At 42.8% G+C, this 24968-nt stretch overlaps 1 protein-coding gene across 1 annotated transcript; it reads left to right on the top strand.

The window, feature by feature from the left end:
* Nucleotides 1-3221: 3221 nt before the first annotated feature.
* On the top strand, nt 3222-24968 carry LOC147031733 (protein Wnt-3a-like). Its single transcript, XM_085866621.1, has 4 exons — nt 3222-3737; nt 5117-5358; nt 11648-11913; nt 22787-24968. The coding sequence occupies exons 1-4, from the start codon at nt 3649-3651 to the stop codon at nt 23264-23266; spliced, it is 1077 nt and encodes a 358-aa protein (XP_085722747.1). The 5' UTR covers nt 3222-3648; the 3' UTR covers nt 23267-24968.

Below are 24968 nucleotides of genomic sequence, written 5' to 3'. Positions count from 1 at the left end.
CCAATCTAAAAGCATGATCTTTTTTACCCCCATTAATTTCCCACTCCTAGCCCCCCTCCTTGAAAAGTTCCAGTTTTTATTTCCTGAAAGTTTTTTTTTTCTGTGTCCACCTTGTCTGCCACATGTGCCATGCTCTCCCCACACCCATTGTTTCGTCCAAGTCTCCCTCTATTTTGTCCTTCAACAAAGCTGTTAAGGCCCGGTCACACCTTGACGTTTTAGCCAGCGATGGCAACGTATTAAAATGTATGTAAAACGCTGGCTTACGTTGAACTTTTGATGTTTTTTTTTAAAGATTCGGACGTATTCATAGCGACTTGGTCTTATGTATAACGCATTGGTAATGGACACAGAACGTTTCGTTGTGTTATAGATAACTTATACCAACGAATGCTGAACCTGTTGTCGGCCTACACAACCTATGCCCAACGATAGTCTAACTTCGGCATAGCGCGTTGCACGCATCGCCGACGATGTCGTGAAGTAGCCTATTAAAAGGCTGACGCACAACGATTCAAATCATAACTGCCATAGAAATGGAAGTGTCAACATCGCGGTCACACCTTGGTGATCTTGCCAGCGTATGCCGACCTAAGAAAAATGTGTCTAAAACGTTGGGGCACATCAAATACGGTATGAGTAAGTTTGGTATACGTGAGTACAACGCTAAAGTACGCTATCATACGTCGTAGTAAGTAGAGTACGTCAAGAAATTTTAAACATGTTCAAAATTTTACGACGTACTCGGCATATGACACACGTTCCGCATGCGATGGGGATAAGTTTTACACACGATATGTGGACGCTTACACACGTCCACAAAGGCTACTTATAAGCTACTCATAAGTCGAAACACGTCGCGGTAATGTCTTTTTTACGCGAAACTTATTTCTAACTTATGTTTGACGTGCTTTGAACCAATTCTTTACGTAGTCCCAACACACATCGACGTATGTAGACGTATTCCAATGACGTCTTCCGGTCGACAAAAAAAAAAAAAAATTAACGTGTTTCTAGCTTACAACTGCCATATCAAGACGTGTTCCCAGCGGTTTTGGGAATTGGTATATAAAAATGCTGCTCATAAAAGGGGAACCCATCAGTGTTTTCGAGTCCTTTTTGAGTCGATGTCCATGTCAGCAGTAAGAGTAACAGTATCAGTATCAGTATCAGTATTAGTATTAGTATTAGTATTAGTAGTAGTAGTTTGTTCATGTTGGCAGTAGTAGGTGAGTGTGAGGGGGAGGGTGTGGGTTATGATGGATTGTCCTTGCGTTTAACGATTTAAATGATAAACTCAACGATTTAAATGGCTGCATCTCCACTATTGAAAGTAGACGCTTGCGCTCAACAATTGGATTTTTTTTACACTCAACGACTTTTAAACGGTACCACTCAGCTATTTTCATTGTTTACAATGAACGATTTAAATTGCTGTCACTCGCCTTTGTTTTTTGACGCTGGCGCTCGGAAATTTGAAGCGTTTCTTCTGAACGTGTTAAAACGCTCAAACTCGACTATTTTAAATAGACGCTGCCGATGGACAATTGGAATCATAGCCAAGCTAGACATCGAAGTGTGAACATCCTCGTCATGCCGAAGAAAAGTTTGAAGAATGCTGCAAATAAGTGTCCTGGCCGTGGCCGTGGACGCTGACGCAAGGACGATCCATTATACCGACGTCTTTCAGCCTATGAGTAACTTAAAAGTAACGTCTGTCGACGTGTGGCATCGAACGCGTAACGTGCCAACAACACGTTAATCATAGGTTAGAAATAAGTTTCGGGTACGCTAAACATTACCTCGGCGTGTCTCAACTTATGATTAACTTACAAGTAGCATGTGTTGACGTCTGTCAACGATCGCAGACCGTGCATATAACTTGTGGCCAGCGTAGCGGAACGTGTGAGTCATACGCCGGCATACGTCGTGAAATTTCAAGCATGAAAAAATTTGAGGACAACCTAAAAGTACAACGTTTAAAGCCAACATACAACGACGTATGGCAGTGTTTTTCAGCGTGCTCTCAATGTTATCAAAACTTACCCATAACGTCTTCAACGTGTGCCAGCGTTTTAGAAAAAAAATTCAAAAATCGGCATACGTTGGCTAAAACGTCAAGGTGTGACCGGGCCTTCAGTGTCAAACAAGCTCTCTGTACTGTTTCTTTTTCCCCGTTGCATCCTGATCCGTTCAGTTTTTTTCGCTCTTCCACGAGCCCTGACTATCCAAATAAAAACTTTATTATGAGAATCAATTTTACATTGTTTTTTTTTTCCAGCTGTTTCTTTCGTCAAGTTAGTTCAAGTACAAAACAGACGCGGATGCATTTCCATCTGCTTTCTAGTTATTCATTTTCTACAGGTGAACTAAAATATTTGATTTTGGCGAAACGTCTCAAGAGGTGAAGACAACCCATGTCCGGGAGGGGGCGGTAGAGTCTCCACAAATCCAGTACTGTCCGTCGAGCTTACAACACAGACCCTTCGCTTAGATCAATAAGAATTCTTCCCTTCGTTGCTCTCCCTCTTGCAGTCGTCTCGCCTCTTCGTCGCTCACAAAGCGGGAGCGGATTAGCGCCCATTGCCCCCATCGCCGCCACGCATCCGGTCCATTCACACTCGTCCATTGAAATCTCAAATTAAAAGCCCTCGATAGATTTTTTTGAATTGACGTTGATTTAAGAAGAACGGCTTTTTATTGAATTTTTGTTTTGCAGAAAACGTCCTCCGGATGAATCACATGCGAAACGAATCCTACTCGTGGTGGATATCCTTCATCTGTCTTGAAACCGTTGCCTGCTATGGTGTTTATCGATGGACGCCCTTTTAAGTAGTTTTCCGAAGCGGTGGATCTTTTTCACCGTAAAATGTCAGCAAGGTCTCGGCCGATGCCGTTTGAAATGCGCGCGCAGAACTACTCCTTGCACCCCTCGTCCTCTTCCATTTTGACCCCCCCTGCCTTTTCCCTCTCTCCCTTTCCCTTCTCCCACACCCCTTCGTCCGATGCACTCGGCGACCCTGGCGATGGGTTCGCGATGGCGGCACCCGAGAGGTGCGAAAAGTGCGGATCGTCCGATGATGCTTTTTTGTTTGTTTGTTTGTTTGTTTGATTGTTTGTTTGATTGTTTGTGCGTACCTGCTGCACATATCTACATCAACTGCCAACTTGCCTGCCCCTCGTTAATATCCCAATTATGATGATTATTTTCCACGGCGTGTTCCTAGCCACGCCTCATCCCACAGGAAACCCTCCAAAGGAGATGACTCGTTAGGACTCGGTGCTGTTTCCATGGAAACCTTCTCCACGGGAGCTCCTTTTCTCCCCTCCTTTCGAGCGAGGGCGCTTTTCTCAACAAACATTTTTATCACTGCACCAGGGCTGCCCCATCGCCCATTAAAGCTCCATCCCGCGCAATTAGCCGGCAGTCGAGGCGCTCGTCGTGATTGACGGAACCAAACTGGAACGGTCGTTTTTTCTCCCCCATTCTCAGGCATATTGCGCGCTTTTACCCCATTGGGCGTTCAAGTTGCTCGTCGCCGGCTCGCTCTCTTATAAACTGGTGTCAGCAAGCGGGAGTTCAAACGGGCCGCTCCCCGTCCCGGGAACCGATACCTGCCCGGGCCCAGCCCCGTGTCCGCGAGCAACATGGAACCGCCCGAGCCTCTCGCCTCCCACTCGCTGCTGCTGCTGCTGTTGCTCGTGGCCGTTGGACGAGCGAACTACCCGGACTGGTGGTGAGTTGACCGTTCGCGCTCAGCACGGATACCTGTCCACGTGATGTGAGGCTACCATCCCATGCGTCCGGTCAGATCATCCTCGTTATGTATACGCATCACAGGTTGACCGACGTCCTCATTATCCATTATCGATTATCGTTATATCAAACGTTCGTGATGTGTGTGTGTATATATATATATATATATATATATATATATATATATATATATATATATATATATATATATATATATACATATATACATATATATATATATATATATACATATATACATATATATATATATATATATATATATATATATATATATATATATATATATATATACGATTGCGTTGAAAAAAACATCACCTGGAAATTCGCTTCGAATCGTATCACCGACGAATATTTGCGTAAGAATTAGAAACTGACGTCACGAATCATATTGAACATCACTCCAATTTTGCGATGTCGCTGGATTTGGCGGAACATACAGTAAACGACACAAACGATATGTGATGGATGTGGACGCACCTGTAGTCGTGTGCTCGTTGTAGCCTTCGGTGATCAATTTTTACCCGTTAAACGCGACTCGCTGCACTCATATTGCTACGATTCGCAGCATTCAAGTCGCAGCCAATTCGAACGCGTTGCTTGCAATGACAGATGCGAATTCGAACCTTTCTGTGCGAACCACATGATCTGCTGACGCACGTCCTTGGATATCATGTCGCTCATTCTTCGAATCGCCGTCAGGTGTGAACGTTTCAATAACGATGATCGACGACGGTAAACGTTACAGTCCGTCGTATGGACGAAGACGACCGTTATAACGTGTGACGTACACCTGTCCTGGACATGTGAATTTGTTTGTCGCACACGAGCTTTGCGCTCTGACATGACGAGCCGTGTGATGTGCACGATGTCGGGGATATCCATTAAGAAGCACAAAGAACGACGTACGACGTTTACTGGAGAAGTGCTTGACTTTCGGAGATTCTTGAAGTTCGCACTGGCGATCTGCAGGTAATTAAAGGTGTGCAATAGAGATTGCGAAGCACGAACATAAGGGTCGCAATTACGACGTGCGTCGCAACCACGTCTCAGGTCAAAAAGCTTAAAGATTGCGCAAAAAAGCGGTTGAAGGTTAACGGGAGTATCACGAGCGAAGGTTTGATGTTCAAGGTGACGAGAAACGGACAGGTGCGCATGCCTTCGTGACGTTACTCCCGCGGGTGTGTGACGACCCCACCTCCCTCCCTCCACCCAACCACGTCGCAAACTGTGATTGTTGCTTCTTAAGCCCTTTGATCCCGAGACTGGGAATTCGGACGCGCCCGTGAGCTTCGCGTGCACATGTCGCTTGATGTCGCGACGCGTTCCCTCGGGCTGCAGGTCTCTCGCCATGGGCCACCAGTACGCGTCCCTGGGATCGCAACCCGTGCTCTGCGCCAGCATCCCCGGCCTCGTTCCGAGACAGCTTCGTTTCTGCCGCAACTACCTGGAGCTGATGCCGAGCGTGGCGGAGGGGGTCAAGCTGGGGATCCAGGAATGTCAGCACCAGTTTCGAGGGCGTCGTTGGAACTGCACAACTGTTATGGATAAGAACGCCATCTTCGGACCCGTCCTCGAGAGAGGTAAAGTATGCAGGTCTGCGGGTTCGATGCCTGCGACGTGTCGCAATTGCGTCACGTGTTGACCACCCCTCACGTCGCAAGCATATACATATACGTGTTTGAATGTCGATTTGCATTGACCGTATCCGTAGCGACATTACAGTCATTTTGAGTGCCATTCGCGACACCTCTGAGTGTGCTTTCATTTTTACCCGCACCCCCCTCGCGGGGGTGGATTGTCTCGTCGTGCACGTCCTTTGATTTTTATTCCGTCCGTCATCAAGGAAGGTTTCACATTCCTCAACTCAGAAAGGCCAATAAGTAAACGATTCACCAACACAATAGGTAAATACGAGTGACCGTTTTGTTTCATAAAGTTAAATTCTATCGCCTTTAATAGGTCGCTCCACACCTCCTCCCAACACCCCTCGACGCCCTCTCTCCCGTCCCTCTTTTCCTCCACCCAACTGCATCAATTTCATCAAACGATGTCGTCCGTTGAAAATGAAGCAGTTGCCAATGTGAGGAGCGATCAGTAAGTCCGTGACTCGACATGAAGAGCAATTCTCCGAGAGTTTGTGCATATCCGTTATTTTGGGTGCAATATTCAATTTCTCTTTATCGACGCTATTTTACAGTAACGAACAAATACAACGGTTAAACACAACCAGCATCATTTAACAACCCCCTCCGCTATACCAGGCCACGCATTTACTGATCCATCCCTCTACTTTCATGCAAATGACGTTCTTCCACATCGCGTGCAACATTTGATATAATGAGTCGCAAAATTAAACAGGACGTCACAAATTATGTTTGGCGTCGTACCTCGGCACTCGTGTAGTCAACTGTGACGTCATATGGAAATAGAACAAGTAAATGTGAGGGATTATTCAGTTAACGTTTTCAAAGGTTAGTTAATACTTCTACAACTATAAAAAACAAATACTTTAAATATGAAAATTTGTAAATAATACGTTTAGCTTACGTCAATCATTAAAATTTGTTTTATGAGAGCCAGCAAGGATCGACTAACTGTTGTCAATAACAATGGTGGGACGACTGTACAGTGTTGGTACTTTTATTGCACAATGCAAGTGAAAGCTTTCACCAATTCGTTTGTGTCAAATTGAACGCAATAAATGACGTCATTGCTGGTAATTTTATTCGTCGTAAAGCGTTATTATTACGTCATTGTTGGTTCTTGGTAAATTGTAAGCGTTGTTATTACGTCATTATGGGGTGATTTTGTCATTTGTAAATGCTGGTTCAAATTGTTACAAAGCTATAAATTATAATTATTACGTCATTACTGGTGATATGCAGTGCCACCACGAATGACGAAATTATAATCACTGCGTGAAATAATAATCAAGTGCTATGACACATTATTATTGACATTTTAACATGAGGTCGCTTTGGTCATAGACTTGGTTGTTTCTGGGCATATTATTCATCCTAAACAGATAAAGTGCTGCATTATTATTCACAGTAATTATAAATTCAACACATTAAACCATTCAAAACTCATTAACATTCATTCTTTCTATCCCAAGAGTAGAACAATTTATATATATATATATATATATATATATATATATATATATATATATATATATATATTTATATATATTTATATGCATATATAATATAGATATTATACAAATAACATAAATATAATATTCATATATATATATATATATATATATATTAATATATCAAACATTCACTCTTTCTGTAATATGTACTCTATTCACAAAAATTCACTCGTTTGGAAATACTCTATTCACATTCACAAAAATATATACTATAATAAATATACGTGGGAATAATTGGCTAGTAGTAGTAGTAGTAGTGGTAGTCGTGTTGTCACTGGCTGCATGCTGATAGAATCCATTTTTGCAAACGAGCAAGGTATTGCTTCTGTCACTTATTGTCAGGTGTATATAACTCTGTGACGTTGAAAGTTGCTTCCTTTTATCCCATGACTGGCCACCGAGCACCCATTTAAATATAAATTGACATGAAAGAGGGAAAGAGCTGGGGGAAGGACGTGGCTGAGATTGAATAATTAGGCCCCATACAGTATTTACTCAATCACAGAAATAAATATTTAACTTCATGGATTCTTGAGTTGGTGGTAATCTCCTTTGGAAGGTGTCAGAATGTGGACTGGGGTTCTCCTCGGGTCAGAAGATCCATCTTAATTATTTATTTTTTGGGGGTGGGGGCGGGGTTGGTGGGGGAGGCAGAAGGCAGTCAGGATAAAGTTGTGACATTTCAAAGCTTAAACATTACCATTTTCAGGTGTTCCTTGTCATGCAGCATCTTTGGTTTTAAGGGCTTCCAGTTGTTGCTCATTTGTTATGGTATTTCCTGCTCGTTTTTTAGACACTCCATTAATTATTTCATCACTGCAATCGCTTTGACTCTGCACTAGTTTAAGGTCAATTTTCTTTAGTTTCCAAGTTCTCTTCTTGTCGTATTTGAGGTCCTCTACTCTTCTGATTTGGCTTTTTAAGACACACTTAGATCAAAGTAATTGGGAACCAATACTTGAATGAGTATTGTCGTGTTTTTATATATTTATATCTGAGTACTATATATGGTCGCAATGCCTTGTTTGCAATGCTCACGCGAGATGGAATGGGGGGCAGGTCATATGTGAGTGCAATGGCTTAATTATCGTTCGTTCTTTATAGGATGTGCTTCCAGCTGTTTTCAGGGACTGGGAGACTGACGTTGTAGTCGATATGTTTGTACAGTTCTGATGTCATTGTTTTGCATCCCCAAGAAAAGGTTGTAGTGCTCTGGTGTCTCTCTGTTTCTACTTTTTATGGAGCCCGTAACTGTGCATTTGGCTCAGTGCTGCCATTTTCATCAAACCACTTGTGTACGCGTTGTTATTGTAAGCTGTTTCCTTGACCAAGCTGTTCTTTCATACCATCTCAGCTCCCTAGTTCTAATTACCTACTCCAATGAGTCTGTCTCGACTATGTCAGTTCTGTCTTGTAATTTTATGAATTTTCCTGCTCTTCCATCATTCTTCCAATTTTAAACATCTCTGTTGATATGTACTCTGGCCAGAGGAGATGGTGTTGCATTTGGGTTTATTTATTTGTTTGTTTGTCCGCACAGAAAGCGAGTACGGTTTTTCTCTGCAACCGCTTGTCGGACGGACACAAAATTTTCAACATCGGATCAACGACTCATATCGAATATTTTCTTGATAATTACGACGTCATAAGTCACGTGGTGTGGCTGCCGTTTTGGAAAAAAAAGGGAAAACTTTGGACATTTGTATCTCCGAAACTATACCATGGAAAAAAATGAAACATGGCACATGGCAAGTAGTCCACACAGGGGATAAGTATTATTTTTGTATGTCATAGGTGCCTTCGTTATGACGACAAAATTACATACATAGAACGTTATGTCTGATCAGTTTGAAAATTTTTGAGGGTCATCTTGGGATAAATTGGTCAACAGAAGAAAAAAAATTGACGATGTCATTGGTCACGCTGTTCAGCAGCCATTAAAAAAAATACTAAAAAACCTTCAAAAATCTTCTCTGAAACAGCTGAAAAGATTGTGGGGAAACTTTGCAGATATGACCACCTACCAAATCATGAGGAACAAAATGTTCCCACATATGATGTCACAGGTTACATGGTTTGGCAGCCACATTGGATTTACCCTGAAATCTTTATTTAATCTTCTTCTCCAGAATGGGACAGATCGAGGGGAAACTTCACACACGCTCCCCAAGCCATGGGGATACCAGGGTGTTCATGGATAATTGATCGGTCACATGGTCTGGCAGCCATAATGGATAGAACGAAAATCTTTTAAAAAACAATTTCTTTTGAACCGCTTCCTCGATCGACATTAACCATCTTATATATTATTTCTGAGTTTGTGGTTTCGTGTCGCGCTATCTTCGACTTTGTTCTGCACTCGAGTAACGTGATATTTGGCTTACATTATCTCAACGACCATATGAGGTGCATGGTACAAAAAAAGTAAATAAAATGGTTCTGAAACAGTGAAATCATATTCCACTTACTGCATTAAAGTAAAATTACTACTGATACTCTGCATCAGTTCCTTTCTCAAACACACCCACCCCAACATGTCGCACAGAGCACGGGTTATGCTAGTCACAATTATGATCTAGTAGTGATGGAGAATATAAGTTTCAAATTTCAACCTGAGCGGATGCATGGTCTGGCAGCCAGAATTATTAAATTTTTTGAATCTGGGTTCTTTAAAAAAAATTAATAAGGCAGCACTCCTTATGGAGTACTGCTCTCCCCTCTGGGCTGGTGCTCCTGCCTCCCACCTTTCTCGGCTTCACACTGTGGAAACCAAGGCATTTCGGATCATTGGTATCTCCCGCAATGAGGCTGAGTCTTTGGGCCTCTCACTCTCTCACCGCAGGCATGTCGGTAGTCTTTCTGTCTTCCACCATCTCCTCTCTGGTCTGCCCCCCCTTCTCTGTCTGCCATTTGTCCCCACCATATTTCCGCAGGGCACTCAAAGTCTGCCAACAACCCCCTTCTGGTAAAACTACCAAAATCACGAATCACTGCTCACCTTCACTCTTTCATTCCTCTTTTTTTTCCTGCCTTTGGAATAAACTCCCTCACTGTGTTCACTTCTTCCCTCCAGGCCTTCAAAACAGCTGTTCACCACCACCGCTTGTCGTCTGTCCCCCATCCAAATCCTCGATCTTTTATACCCGTTAATCCACCCCAAACCTACCTCCTTCAAATTCCCTGATTTCCTTCCTGAAAGTCCCTGTAATGTCCATCTTGTATACCCCGTGTTCCCTGCCCCATTCCTCTCCCTTCCACAGATCTCCTAATGTCTCCGTCCCCCACTGTTTTGTACTTCCCACTCCTGCCCCCCTTGCTGTGCATTGTGTTAGCTCTCATAGGAGCTTCAACATGGTATACAAAAAAGGCTCACTTAGCTGCACCTGTATGGGTTTGAGGGTAGAGGAGTTGTAGCTAAATCCTGAATCTGATCCAGGTGCCTCCTGATGACTTCATCTTTTCTTTTTTCTTGTTTTGGTTCCTTCTGATTACTTCAATGCAGGACTGTACATATTTGGTCTTCCATTTGATTTGAATTGAATTTATTTTAATCCTATTCTAAATTCAATTGAATGATAATAAAAACAACGTCATGGGTCAGGGTCAGGTGTCCGATCAAAGAAGGGTTGCATCAAAGTGGGCCATATTTGTACCCCGTCATCACTACAAGCAGTTACAAAGTGGCAGTTCCAGTTATGTCAATTATCAATAACGTCACACACCAGCACACAATAGATGACATAAAACTACAAACACCACACAAAATAAGTCCTGATGAGGGTCTGCAATCTCTGATTGCTCTTTTTCTTATTTGTTTTGTAATTCACCTTTGTCCTTTTTGCAATTATTGGAGCTGTATTACCTTCTGCTTCACTTTCATGTATCACATTTAGAGCTGACACGATGACCTCGAGGTATGCACACTTGTCTCCAAGCTGTATAGTCAGGAATTGAATCTCAGCCCAGGTACACACTATTGTTCTGGTGTCTTGCAGGCAAGGCAAGACATCATTGTGTGTGTGTCCCTTGGATGGCTGTTAAACTGGCCATCCTGTCGGCTGGTATTATTCGGTGTATGTTATAGGTCCCATGGTGTCCTTAGTGAAGAGCAGGTGAGCTATTGCTGGCAACCTGAACAAATTTGAAATTCCTGCTCTGACTTCCTGAGGCAGAGTGGGGAACTGCCCAGGATTGTGGTCAAGTTACTGTTTCTGGAGCACCAATGCTCTCCACAGGCCATGGTACATGATGCTGATGATGATGTGTTACATTTTCTAATCGTACTTGGTGATCGAATTTCTTTTTGAGCCAGGTTGAGTTCAGGATTGCTTTTGATGGTTGCTTTCCTCATGCCCATGTTAGAATTGTATTGAACAATCTGTTTAGCCTTTTTCCATTTGCGGCCAATCCTGCTGTTATTGTTTGATGCTCATAATTCAACTTCATGAGGCCACCGCCTCCATCACATCTGGATCCCCTTTTTGTAGTACATTTTGTGAATATAGTTAGAGGTTCCCTTGTTTTGTTGTCTAATTGGTTGACTTCTCCTAATGACCAATTTACTTTGCCACAGCCCTAACAACTCCTCCCAAGGAAGATCAACCTTAATGTGATATATTTTCAAAATTTGTTTCCTCTGGTTATTGTCAAAGAGCTCATAGATGAATCCATCAACATTTAAGATCTGTCTCACAATCGATGCTGTTTCACAGCCACACGGGAGTCTGCCTTCGTACACGCCATTGCCTCAGCGGGAGTGGGTTTCGCAGTGACCCGCGCCTGTGCTGATGGCTCGTCGAGCGTGTGTGGCTGCGATACGAAGCGCCGACGGCCGCCTGGGGATGGCTGGAAGTGGGGTGGTTGCAGCGAAGACTACGAGTTCGGGATCATGGTGTCTCGTGAATTCGCCGACGCCAGGGAAAACCGGCCTGATGCGCGTTCGGCCATGAACCGCCACAACAATGAGGCTGGGCGGATGGTGAGAAAAATTGTGAGATGTTGTGCTCACTTTGAACAGTCGCATGCATCATTGCAATTACCTGTTAAGATAAGTCTTCATTGGTTACAATTTGATGTCAGGAATAGGCATTCAATAAGCCATTTTAATGATCCGCCGAACAACCGGTCACAAAATAGAAAATAGACTGGATATCTTTTTGGGGACCCTTGAGGTGTTGAATGAGGAGTCGGAGCCACTGGGATTACGGGTTTCCTGGGTCAAAACTAAGATCCAGGCTTTCAGTGACATCTTCGATGCTGCTATCTTGTCTGTACCTATTTGTGGTGAGGATGTTGATGGTGTGGAGAGATTCACTTACCTTGGCAGTGATATTCATGTCTCTGCTGGCTGTGAGCCTGAGGTCAATAGACGTCTGGGTCGGGCCTAGAGAGTCATGGATTCACTGGATCATGGGGCGTGGTGCTGTCAGTACCTGTGCAGAAGGATTAAATCTGAGTCTTCAGGTCCTTGGTGCTTCCAGTCTTGCTCTACGGATGTGAGACTTGGACCCTGAACAGGGATCTGAGATGGAGACTTAATTCCTTTGGTATCAGGTTTCTTCGGAGAATCCTTGGCTATCGCTGGTCGGACTTTGTGTCCAACGATCGGTTGCTGAGAGAGACTCAAATGAGATTTGTTACCTGCATCGTCCATGAGCATTAGCTGTGACTGTATGGACATGTGGCTCATTTTCCTGACGCTGATCCTGCTTAACAGTTTCTCTCAGCGAGAGAGCCTCATGAGTGGAGGAGGCCAATGGGCCAACCACGTTCTTCGTGGTTGCGGCAGGTTGATCGGCATCTCGGGGAGATGGGGATGGGCCAGGCATCTGTCTGGCGGATGGCCAGATGGAGATCCCTGGAGTACCGGCAGAAAGAGGACACAGCAACGCACTGCTCCGGTGCATGTTCCCATACCTGACCTGACCTGATTAGGCAGCTGATTAAAGTGGCTTGTTGAGTGCTATTCTGATGTAAGTTTGTACCTTTTTATGCAAGAAAGCGTAGACAGGAAATGGAGATACAAACACTATTTTGGCTCATTGACTTCATCAGCTTAATATGTATATTGTAACATACACTTCCATTTTTATACTTAATTTCATTCTATTCAGGGACTTTGGTCTGCTCTTTGGGAGGTATCGTGGGATTTTTAACGTGCAAAACTGAAATGCGCATTTGACAGCTGGCTTAATGTCCCAGTTTGAAGGTTGGCATGCCCGGTGTCTCCTCCCCATCCTCCCACGGCATTGCATCAGAACAACAGTTTACGAGTCATAAAGTTTGATGTGGAAGTAATAAAGATGGGATCGAACCTAAGCAAGACAGCAAAATTGCAAACACGCTACAAACTAACCAGCCCTTAAAGAGACACCTGATAGCAAAATGGCCACGACACGGCCAATGATATCTTCTCCCACCCATTATTTCCCCTTATTTTTCACCGGTAAGGATAGCATTATTCGTACTTTTCGATTGCTTCTGAAATCTAACAGAAGAAATGATGGGTGCACAGGAGATTCTGAAATGGAGTGTGATGAGTCAACATAGTGTAATGGGTGAGAAGTGTTCTCCTCCAAAAGAGAAGGCAGTAGACAGTTATAGGCTCCAAAGACAGGGAAATGCTTCATTGAATGAAGTTAAATTTTTAGAATGATCAGACTTTAAATTGTCTTGTGTTGAGGTGCATAGTATCTATTTATAACGTACGCTGAGAAGCCTGAGGCCGGGCTGGTGCATGATATGGTTCTCACATTGACATGGAGCGATGTGTGTGTGTGTGTGTGTGTGTGTGTGTGTGTGTGTGTGTGTGTGTGTGTGTGTGTGTGTGTGTGTGTGTGTGTGTGTGTGTGTGTGTGTGTGTGTGTGTGTGTGTGTGGTGCTCAAAATTCAAATTCCGCCCTATCTGTGTACTTAATAAATAGATGGCACCATATATATATACAGATGTGCCTTGGAGGAGTAGACAAATTTTACTCACTATGTAAGATTATATGCAGTAAAGCAACGTTGGTGCAAACCATTTTCAGAATATTAAATTCCCTAAAAGAAGGGGAGTTTCATTTTAAAACTGGAATGGCATTTGGTGGAGTCCATACCTCTGCCAGGCTGAACAGTTCACGTTTTATATCCCACTGATAGGCCGAATCTGGATCTGGACCTGAACCAAAATTGAATCAGCTTGGTCTTGTCACCAACTCAACTCATCCATCAAGTTTCGACCAAATCCGTCCACAACTTTTTGAGATATCATGCAAAACTGTATATCGTTTTTGGCTTGATCTCTCAATGGTGAAGAATCACTTGACAAATAAAACAATTCTGGTTTTCGGATCTTCACCAAAATTGAATCAATTCTTCCTTATCGCACACCCAACCTTGTCCATGAAGTTTCGTCTGAATCTGTCCATAACCTTTTGAGATATCCTGTTCACAGACAAGCAGACAGGGCTGAAAACATAGCCACTGCCCACCTTTGGTGGGGTAGGTAATGAAGGTAAGCTTGTTGCTCTTTATGGCAAATAACTCTTCACGAGAATTTGTGGTCAAAGAAAACTCGTGGTGGATCATTACCTCCACCACCAAAGGTGGACAGAGGTTATATTTTCACCCTGTCTGTCTGTGTGTTGGTTTGTCTGTCTGTGAAGAAGATATCTCAACAAGTTGTGTCCAGATTCAGATGAAATTTGGTGGACAGGTTGTGTATGTGACAAGAATGAATTGTTTGGATTTTAATCAAGGTCCGGATACAAATCAGGATGCCAGAATTTTAAAAGTAATTCTTGACCATTGAGAGATAGGGCCAAAAACAATACGAAATCTATCTATATGTAGATATACGAGGTGTGTTCAAAAAGTATCTGACCTTTGTTCATAAAAAATACTCGTATCCAGATACAACAAACTTACACTAATCTCCTTCAAAGTCGTCCCCTTGGGCTACCACACACTTCTCCCAACGGTTCTGCCACTGTCAGAAGCAGCGCTGGAATGCCTCTTTTGGGATGATGCGCAGCTGGTCCGTTGCATTCCGCATGATGTCTTCTCTGGACTGAAATCTGGTCCCTTTCAGGGGCATTTTCAGCTTGGGGAAAAGCCAGAAGTCACGCGGAGCCATGTCGGGAGAGTAGGGAGCCTGACGAAGCACAGGTGTGTTGTGTTTGGCCAGGAAACTCTGTATCAAATTTGAAGAATGGGCGGGTGCGTTATCGTGATGGAGCTGCCAATTGACCGCTGCCCACAGGTCCGGCCGTTTTAGTCGCACAGCGTCACGAAGGCAACGCAGTACCTCTTGGTAGTACTCTTTGGTGATGGTTGTGCCATGTGGTGCGTACATGTGATGAACCACGCCACTGGAGTCAAATAAGATGGTCAGCATGACTTTGACATTGCTGCGGACATTACTTGCTTTTTTGGGTCTCGGGGATGTTGGATGCTTCCATTGTGATGACGAACTCGGTTTCTGGGTCGTATCCATAAACCCAGGTCTCATCGCCAGTGATCACTGTGTTGAAGAAGTTGGGATCGCTGTTCACAGTCTCCAGCATGTCCTGTGCAATCACCAAACGGAGTTGCTTCTGCTCGATCATTAGCAGCTTTGGTACGAACTTCGCTGAGATTCTCCTTAAGCCCAAATCCTCAGTCACAATGGAATGAACGGATCCAATGCTGACGCCCGCCTCGTCTGCAAGTTCTCTGATCATGATTCGACGATCCTGCATCAGCAGGGTCCTCACTTGGTCAATGACGATCTCATTTCGGGATGTTGAGGGCCTACCAGAACGTGCTTCCTTTTCCACTGATGTGCGACCATCTTTGAAGCGGTTGTACCACTCTTTCATCTGTGTGGTGCTCATTGTTTCGTTCCCGAAGGCCTGTTGAATCTTGCTGATCATTTCCACTTGTGAATCACCAAGCTTTACACAAAATTTGATGCAGTAGCATTGTTCAAGTATTTCCGCCATTTTGTCAAAAACGAAAATCCGAGGGCGCTCACTTACATTTCTTCACTCATCAGCGGTCTGTCGGCGACTGACAGCTTCTGCAGGTGGGAAAATATTCACGCATACGAATTAGGATCGCCTATATACGTGCACCAAACCACGCCTCCCTAGCTTAATTTGTGTACGCACGAAAAATTAAGGTTGGATACTTTTTGAACACACTTCATATATATATATATATATATATATATATATATATATATATATATATATATATATATATATATATATACATACTTATTTATAGAAACACGTATGCCTTGGAGGAGAAAACAAATTTAACTCAGTATGTAAGATTATATGCAGTAAAGCAATGTTGGTGCAAACCATTTTCAGAATATTAAATTCACTTATTGAAGGGAGTTTAATTTAACATATATATATATATATATATATATATATATATATATATATATATATATATATATATATATATATATATATATATATATATATATATATATATATATTTGAGTCGCCACGCGGAGGAGTGATGTAAGGGACACAACGGCCATTTTGGAGTTAATGCCATGTAGCACTATTTTAACCCTTACCCTATCATCTGAGCCGATCAGCATCACATCATTAAAAAATGTCGCTTACATCACTCCTCCTCACGGGGCATCATATATGTATACAGTATATGTGTATATATATATGTATATATAAACAGATGTTTGGTACGACAGAACTTTTATATGGATACAAACAAACACGACATAAGAGTGACCAAAGTTTTTCGTGCTGCACTCTTCAGGGTAAAAATCGAAGCAAGTGAAGAAGGAAGTGAAGGCATGTGCTTTATACACAGGTCTCAATAAGGTAGACACTGATTGGTTCAGCCATAATGACGTCACGCTTAATCCGAACGCCCATTCGTCGGCTTATCATCTTCACCTCCAGCTCCCATTGGCTGGAGCAGAGTTCGTCAATGATTGACGTTTGCAACCCCATCCTTCAGAGAGGGGATGGATTTCCCCTCAGGTCCATTCAACATTTGTTTCCGTACTTCCCTTGATCTTTCCATGCTGAAGGAGACACAGAGATCGTACAAATTCCTTTTGACGACATAGTATTGGATCGTTGGTAAGGATGAAGGTTGCTTCCAACATACGTCAATGAAACGAGCTCCGACCTCGGCTCAATATCCTGAACATCTCTGCATTGTACTCGTCTGCACAGATAGGGTTGGCAACCAGGTGCTGCGCAATAGCAGATGAAGCAGGTACAGTGGCCGGTGGTTGCTGGATTTTTCTACATGCTCACACTGGTTGTGTTCTAACCCTCACAATCTTTCTTCGAATCGCCAAGGGGACGTGTTGTTTGAACCGATCAGCCAATCTTAGTGTTGTGCGGCCCACGTACTGAGCTTCACATCGGCACTTAAACTCATAAATAACATTGCTGGTTTGTGAGGTGGGTAGCACATCCTTGTTGACTGACGTCAGCAAATGTCGAGAGGTAAAGAATACTCGGGGTTGCACAGCTCGAAACGTGTTGGACACAACATGTTTGATTTGTACTTCAAACCTTCGTGATGATTGCCCTTTCCAGGGCATCTTGATATCGACTGGACATTTGTCCGGGCCTATCTTCCGATCTCGTCGTGTTTAGAAACTTGTGTATGTATCTCTTAACTATATGCTCAGGATAACCTTTTTCACCGAGTATATTCATGATTTTGTCAATTTCAGCAGGAAGATTACAAGGTGAACAAATCCTCTGTGCTCTGTTAACCAGGATATTGATCAAGGCAATTTTGTATCTCGTAGAGCTGTCGGAGTTCCAGCGAGTATACTGCCCTGTGAAAATCGGCTTCCGGTAGATGGATGTTGTGAAACCAAGGTTGAATCTATCAACCAACACGTCCAAAAACGGTAACGTGTTTGACGATTCCAGCTCCGTGGTAAACTTCAGCGCTGGATGGAGAGTGTTGAGCCATGCCTGGAAATTGTCACATGCCCTCCGAGACTCAAACAAAGCAAAAATGTTATCAACATACCCATAGTGTACGATAGGGGAATCGACACCTTTCCGACCAGTCAGTTTCTGCATTTCATGATAGCCTACAAAGATATTTGCAAGAGCTGGGCCTGATGGAGAACCCATGGCCACACCGTCCGTTTGAACATACATTATCTTGTATATTATTTCCGAGTTTGTGGTTTGGTGTCGCGCTATCTTCGACTTTGTTCTGCGCTCGAGTAACGTGATATTTGGCTTACATTATCTCAAAGACCGTATGAGGTGCATGGTACAAAAAAGTAAATAAAATGGTTCTGAAACAGTGAAATCGTATTCCACTTACTGCATTTTAGTAAAATTACTACTGATACTCTGCATCAGTTCCTTTCTCAAACACACCCACCCCAACATGTCGCGCAGAGCGCGGGTTATGCTCGTGTTGTTAAAACTGAATTCCACCTCCCTTTTTGCTGTGTTCATCAATTCAACGAAGACGTGTTCCGAGATCATCGGTTGTTCGAGATCGGTATGATACAGCAAACGTGCGCGTATCTCAATCGTCTCCGTCAATGGGACATTCTTGAACAAGCTTTTACTATCAAAGGATGCCATGATGTTGTGTTCACTTGTCGGTGTTTTAGCTCTAATTGATTCGCCAAATGTGAAGGAATCCTTAAGCACGAAATGAGAAAGTGAATCCAATACTGGTTGCAGTACCTCTCCCAACCACTTCGCAAGTTCATGTTGTGCTGATCGCATCATGGACAGTATGGGTCTTAGAGGGATATTCCCCTTGTGAATCTTCGGCAGGCCGTACATTCTTGGAAGTTGGGCTCCAACAGGTTTAATTCTGTCGTACACCTCCTTTGATCATTCTCCATGATTGAGAAGCTGTCACAGTCGTTTGACGATCTGACCTTCTTCCTGAGGCGTGCGATCATGTTCCGTTATACCGCCCAGATATTTAAATTTGGTTTCGTCTTTCAGGATGTCCATCATCTTGTCGATGTAATCAATCTTGTTCATGATTACCACTCCGGTGCCTTTATCCGGTTTGCAGATGTGAATGGCAGCAATCCTCCTCAGTCCTTGTATTGCCAAGACAACATCCCGTTGCATGTGAAAATTTGCGACGTCATTCGGGATTCCACAGTACTCATGCGCGAGGTCTGATAGTCTGGCCCTCAGCGCCTGGTCTGCTTCGTTTGACACAGCCTGATGCGTTGATAGTTGAGCATACAGGAGTTCAAACTCGGCAAAAATGTCTTCCCTCTTGATATTCCGGTTGGGAATGCCGAAGTTAAAACCGTGCGCCAATGCGAACCTTTCCGTGTCAGACAGCTTAAAGTCCGATTTATTGAGGACATGCCGGGATGCGTCTTTGATCAGAGAACCGAATGGTTTCACCTTCAACCAGTCGATTGTACAATCGCATTTCTTCTGTGCCGCGATCTCTGCACGTTGGTCAATCGCTGCAATGTAGTCGCATAACCGGATCGTGTCACACAATGACATGAAACCACGTGCTTTGTTCCAGGCATTTCATCGGACGCGACTTAGCGTGGACCGTGTGAGAGTCAAGCGCCCTGGTTGCCTTGATCAATATTCTGGTAAACAGAGTACAGAGGATTTGTTCACCTTGTAATCTTCCTGCTGAAATTGACAAAATCATGAATATACTCGGTGAAAATGGTTATCCTGAGCATATAGTTAAGAGATACATACACAAGTTCCGAAACACGACAAGAGATCGGAAGATTGGTCCGGACAAATGTCCGGTCTATATCAGGATGCCCTGGAAAGGACAATCATCACGAAGGTTTGAAGTACAAATCAAACATATTGTGTCCAACACGTTTCTGGCTGTGCAGCCCCGAGTAATCTTTTCCACTCGACATTTGCTGATGTCAGTCAACAAGGATGTACTACCCACCTCACAAACTAGCAATGTTATTTATGAGTTTAAGTGCCGATGTGAAGCTCGGTACGTGGGCCACACAACACTAAAATTGGCTGATCGGATCAAACAACACATCCACTTGGCGATTCGAAGAAAGATTGTGAGGGTTAGAACACAACCAGTGCGAGCATGGAGAAATATCCAGCAACCACCGGCCACTGTACCTGCTTCATCTGCCATTGCACAGCACAGCACCTGGTTGCCAACCCTATCTGTGCAGACCAGTACAATGCAGAGATGTTCAGGATATTGAGCCGAGGTCCGGGCTCGTTTCATTGACGTATGTTGGAAGCAACCTTCATCCTTACCAACGATCCAATACTATGTCGTCAAAAGGAATTTGTACGATCTCTGTGTCTCTTTCATCATGGAAAGATCAAGGGAAATACCTTAACAAATGGTGAATGGACCTTTGGGGAAACCCATCCCCCCTCTCTCAAGGATGTGGTTGCAAATGTCAATCATCGACGAACTCTGCTCCAGCCAATGGGAGCTCGAGGTGAAGATGATGAGCCGCCGAATGGGCGTTTGGATTAACTGTGACGTCATTACGGCCGAACCAAACAGCGTCTACCTTAATGAGACCTGCGTATAAAGCACATGCCTTCACTTCCTCCTTCACTTGCTGCGATTTTTTACCCTGAGGAGTGCAGCACGAAAAGCTTTGGTCACTATTTTGTCATGTTTGTTTGTATCGATATATATATATATATATATATATATATATATATATATATATATATATATATATATATATATATATATATATATATATATATATATATACATACATACACATACATATACATACATACGAGGCGCTGCGAGGGGAGTGATGTAAGGGACACATCGGACATTTTGGAGTTAATGCCATATAGCACTATTTTAACCCTTACCCTATCATCTGAGCCTATCATTAAAAAATGTCGCTTACATCACTCCTCGCGGGGCCTTGTGTGTATATATATATATATATATATATATATATATATATATATATATATATATATATATATATATATATATATATATATATATCTCTATCACAATATCTCAAAAGGTAGTGGAGGTATTTGGACGAAGCTTAGTGGACGGGTTGGGTATGTAACATGAGCCAAATTAATTAGATGTTGATGAAGATTCGAATCTGGATCCTGATATGACGATTTTTTTTGATTCTTCCAGTGATTCTTCTCCATTGGGATAGGGCCAAAAACGATACATAGCACGATGTCTCAAAAAGTTGTGGATGGATTCGGACGAAACTTGGTGGATGAGTGGGTTCGGTGATAAGCACAAGCTGATTTGATTTTGGAGGTTCAAATCCAGATCTAGCTTTTTGGTGGGTTCAGTTCAGTTCAGAAAATGTAGTGTTCATCCTGGCGGAGGTATGTGCTCCACCGAATGCCATTCTTGTTTGATCTTGTTTTAATCCATTTCAATACTTTGTGTGCAACCGTTCACCAATGAGGGTGTGAAATGAGGAAAACTTTGCAAAATAAATAATGGTTTCTCCAGAAAGCCGTTTAATTCCTCGGTAGTCTCCCAGATGAAGACCACTCGGTGGTCGAAACGTTGGACTTGCAGAGCTTTGCCATGTTTGGCAGCTATACGAGTCGGTGGTGCTTTCATTTGTGAATATAGATCTTCCCAACTTGAACCAGCATTTTGCGTAAGGGAACACCTACATATAGATGTAGTGGGTGGGGGTGCACATGGGGTGATAAAGGAAATTTGAGGAACAAAAACAGGAAAATGTAGGGTAAGGAAGTTTAGGGAGAAGGGAGAAGAAGAAGAAAAAAGATAGGGTTGAGTGAGATGGAAGGTGAGGGGATTGTATGCATGGTACACAGACGGTGGTGTTGGAGGTTGGCAGGTCAAACATCAGACATTTTTGAGTATGTAATTTGTTGTTGGCCCCTGCACAAGAAATTGTTCTTGGCATTGTTGAGATGCTTAAGCCGAAAAATATCTTCACTGCTTAAGCCACTGATGGCAAAATATAAGGTTTACAAATCATAATAATAATTATATTTTGGCCATGAATTGCCTTTCTTGCACTTGCAACATTTACTTCGTAATTTTATACCATGCCTGCAGTTAATTTGAGGATATCACATTGTTCCAGGTAGTTCAGCTATTGTCGATGGCCATATACTTGTATATTGAACAGTAAAATGCTTTCTGTGACCAATGTGAGTGTGCCAGGTTTCATTTCATAACGAAAATGATCTTCATTCTATAATTGCATGTGCATTTCAGATACTTCTTCCAAGAGAAGGAATAGTGTTCAGATCAGGTGGTATTTATACCAGAAATAGTCATTCTGATAATTGCAGGATATTTGGGAACCATTTACATCTTACATACTTGGGGGGGGGGGGTGATGATAAGGTGTGCAAAAGAGATAATTGAGGGAAAGATGGGAATTGGCATGGATAACGGAGGTGGAGAAGGTATATGGAAGTTTGGGAGGAGGGGCTAAAGGGGAAAGGAGGTTGGGAGGAGAGGGGATAGAAGGGATAGAAGGGGAACGTTTGGGATATATGGGAAGGTGAAAGAGGGAAGGGGTCAAAATTCCACAAATTTTGCATATGTCATATTTAGATGGTTCTGTTAGAAAGACAAATATAAACATTTGACATTGTGCCATAATGCAAGGTTTTGGAAGGATGTTAGTTATCTGGAAGAGTTGAGAAGAGGGTCTTAAACCAGGAGTCTTGGTTTGCTAGACCAAAGTGGGCTAGATATAGCAGCTCCAGTTGCTGCCGCAGGCTTCAGGGACCATAAAAGGTCAATGGGAATGCAGAGAGAACAGGCTAGAACTTGAGACCATGTCTGGAGCGTCTCTCAACAATCACCTTCTAACCACCCCCTTCCCTTCCTAGTAATACCATGATGTCCATCCACCCACCCACCCATAGTCAATTCAAGACCGTACACACCTCAAGTGTAAATGCCATGGGCTGTCTGGGAGCTGCGAGGTTAAAACGTGCTGGGTGGCACAACCAGACTTCAGGTCCATTGGAGATCATCTGAAGGACAAGTACGACAGTGCATCTGAGATGGACGTGGAGAAGCACAAAGAGGCTCGAGGATGGGTGGAGACTTTAAGGCCTAAGTACCCTCTCTTCAAACCACCCACTGACAGAGACTTAATCTACTATGAACGTTCACCAAATTTCTGTGACCCCAACTCAGAGACTGGGTCTTTTGGCACAAAAGACCGTGTGTGTAACCTCACATCACACGGAATTGATGGCTGTGACCTGCTCTGTTGTGGCCGTGGGCACAACACGCGCACAGAGAAGCGGAAAGACAAGTGCCACTGTGTGTTCCACTGGTGCTGCTACGTGAGCTGCCAGGAGTGCGTGCGAGTTTATGATGTTCACACGTGCAAATAGAACTTTCTCCAGAGCTTTTACCAATCCACCCTAATTCTGCAATGGCTCACAAGATTCAACAACTTGTGGAAATTGGCATATTTAACGTCCATTTTGAAAGGATCTGTGAAAAATAATTAAGACTATTCAGCTCATTCTTCTGTTCTACATGAGTTTCTTGTGACTGCTGGATATTGCCTATTGCCTTTTATGCACATTGGCCAACGAAGCTGCGATTTGTATTCGTGAACAATGTGGGATGAGAAGTAAGTGAGGATTTTAAGAATGGGAAAGTGGGAATTAGGGATGGGAGATGGGGGAAGGAGGACAGGAAGGACCTGCAACTGTAGTATTTCTTTTTAAAACTTCTCCCATCCTTAAACGTGTACAACCAATCATATGTTACATCCTCTCCAATGTACATGCCAGCTGATCTGAATTGGTGGATATTGGTCAGCTGGAGGGGAGACAATAGACCACAGACAAACACAAGCAATTAAATGGATAATAAAAAAAAGTCAACCCGTGGGAATATTTACTGGCATCATCCAATTAATGCTTTTCCTTCCCCAAGATTTACAATTGTTTAAATTTAGTATCCCAATAATACAGTGGGTTCATTGTGCATTTCTGTTCAGATAAGACTGGCTAAATGTACAATATAGAAGCTTTTTGAACTAGAAATATGGAGGAGAAAAATAAATAAATCTGAAGACAGAAATAAAAAAGGTGTAATAAGGATAGACTTCTTTATTCAGGCAGAAAGAGGGCCTACATTTTGCCTGAGCTGCCAGTAACAAAGAACTGCTTTCCACTCCAGATTGTAATTATTCCCCAACCGTTGACCTCTGCACCACCACAATCAACTGCTTCTTCAATAAGCCAAGTTTGACGATACCTAAAAACTGCTATTATTTCAAAACGAGTCTGTTGTTATTGAATGGTTATCAATCGCTTCTGAGAGATGCCTTATAACTCAGAGATCTGAATGATGCCTTTGTGTGTTTTCTGGTCATTAATTAGGTCGCGGATGCTGTGCCTCGCCACTTTGTGCATTCAGATTAGTCCGATTAAATTGCTTCATAAACATGTTAGCTTTTCTCTTCTTCCAGTTGGTGATTCCAAATGATTGCATCAACCTCGAGAGTGTTGTTGTACCCTGCGGTGAACTCAGTAAATGCAAATTCGATCTCTTCCGATTTACTTCAACAGAAATCATTTTTGCAGCGGCAGAAGCAAAGAGGTGTGGGAGGAATAAAGGAATGTAAAAATAAATAAATAAATAAAAAGAGCCCGAAAGGCCCTTCCTTTGACTAGCTCAACCAACTACAAAGAGACACTCGACCAACTTCAAAGAAGTCCATTCTTTCTGTGAAAGATGCCTTATTGAAGGAATATAATATGACAAATGCTAACAATCTACTTTTACTATTAAGGCATGGTGAAGTGGGATAGCAGTTTATGGAACAAAATGTGTTCAAAGCCGAGTGAAATCATCAAGCTAATTTAATTAACTTAATTTGTACAACTTTTCTATAAATTGCAAGTTGCAAGACCTCAATAGTAGATTAACAAATGTGTAGTTATACATTTCTATTTTTTAAAACGAACTTATTTATTGAGTGTAATGTACATACTGTATGTTTATTTGCCGTTAGCATTTTTATGGTATTTCTTCACTTACAGGTCAACTTGGATGGTTGCAGACCAATAAAGTTAAATA

The sequence above is a fragment of the Eptatretus burgeri genome, chromosome 2 (genome assembly GCF_056783735.1).
Source record: "Eptatretus burgeri isolate ZD-2024b chromosome 2, Ebu_testis_v1, whole genome shotgun sequence".
Taxonomy (NCBI): domain Eukaryota; kingdom Metazoa; phylum Chordata; class Myxini; order Myxiniformes; family Myxinidae; genus Eptatretus; species Eptatretus burgeri.
The sequence above is the reverse complement of the archived record's forward strand: the minus strand, read 5'-3'. Positions and strand labels throughout refer to the sequence as shown.

Bases quoted from the DNA above. Each gene is read 5' to 3' on its own strand.
- LOC147031733 (XM_085866621.1), top strand. From the start codon at position 3,649: ATGGAACCGCCCGAGCCTCTCGCCTCCCACTCGCTGCTGCTGCTGCTG. The intron at 3,738-5,116 runs GTGAGTTGACCG...CTCGGGCTGCAG, and splicing joins GCGAACTACCCGGACTGGTG to GTCTCTCGCCATGGGCCACC. The intron at 11,914-22,786 runs GTGAGAAAAATT...ACCCACCCATAG, and splicing joins ACAATGAGGCTGGGCGGATG to TCAATTCAAGACCGTACACA.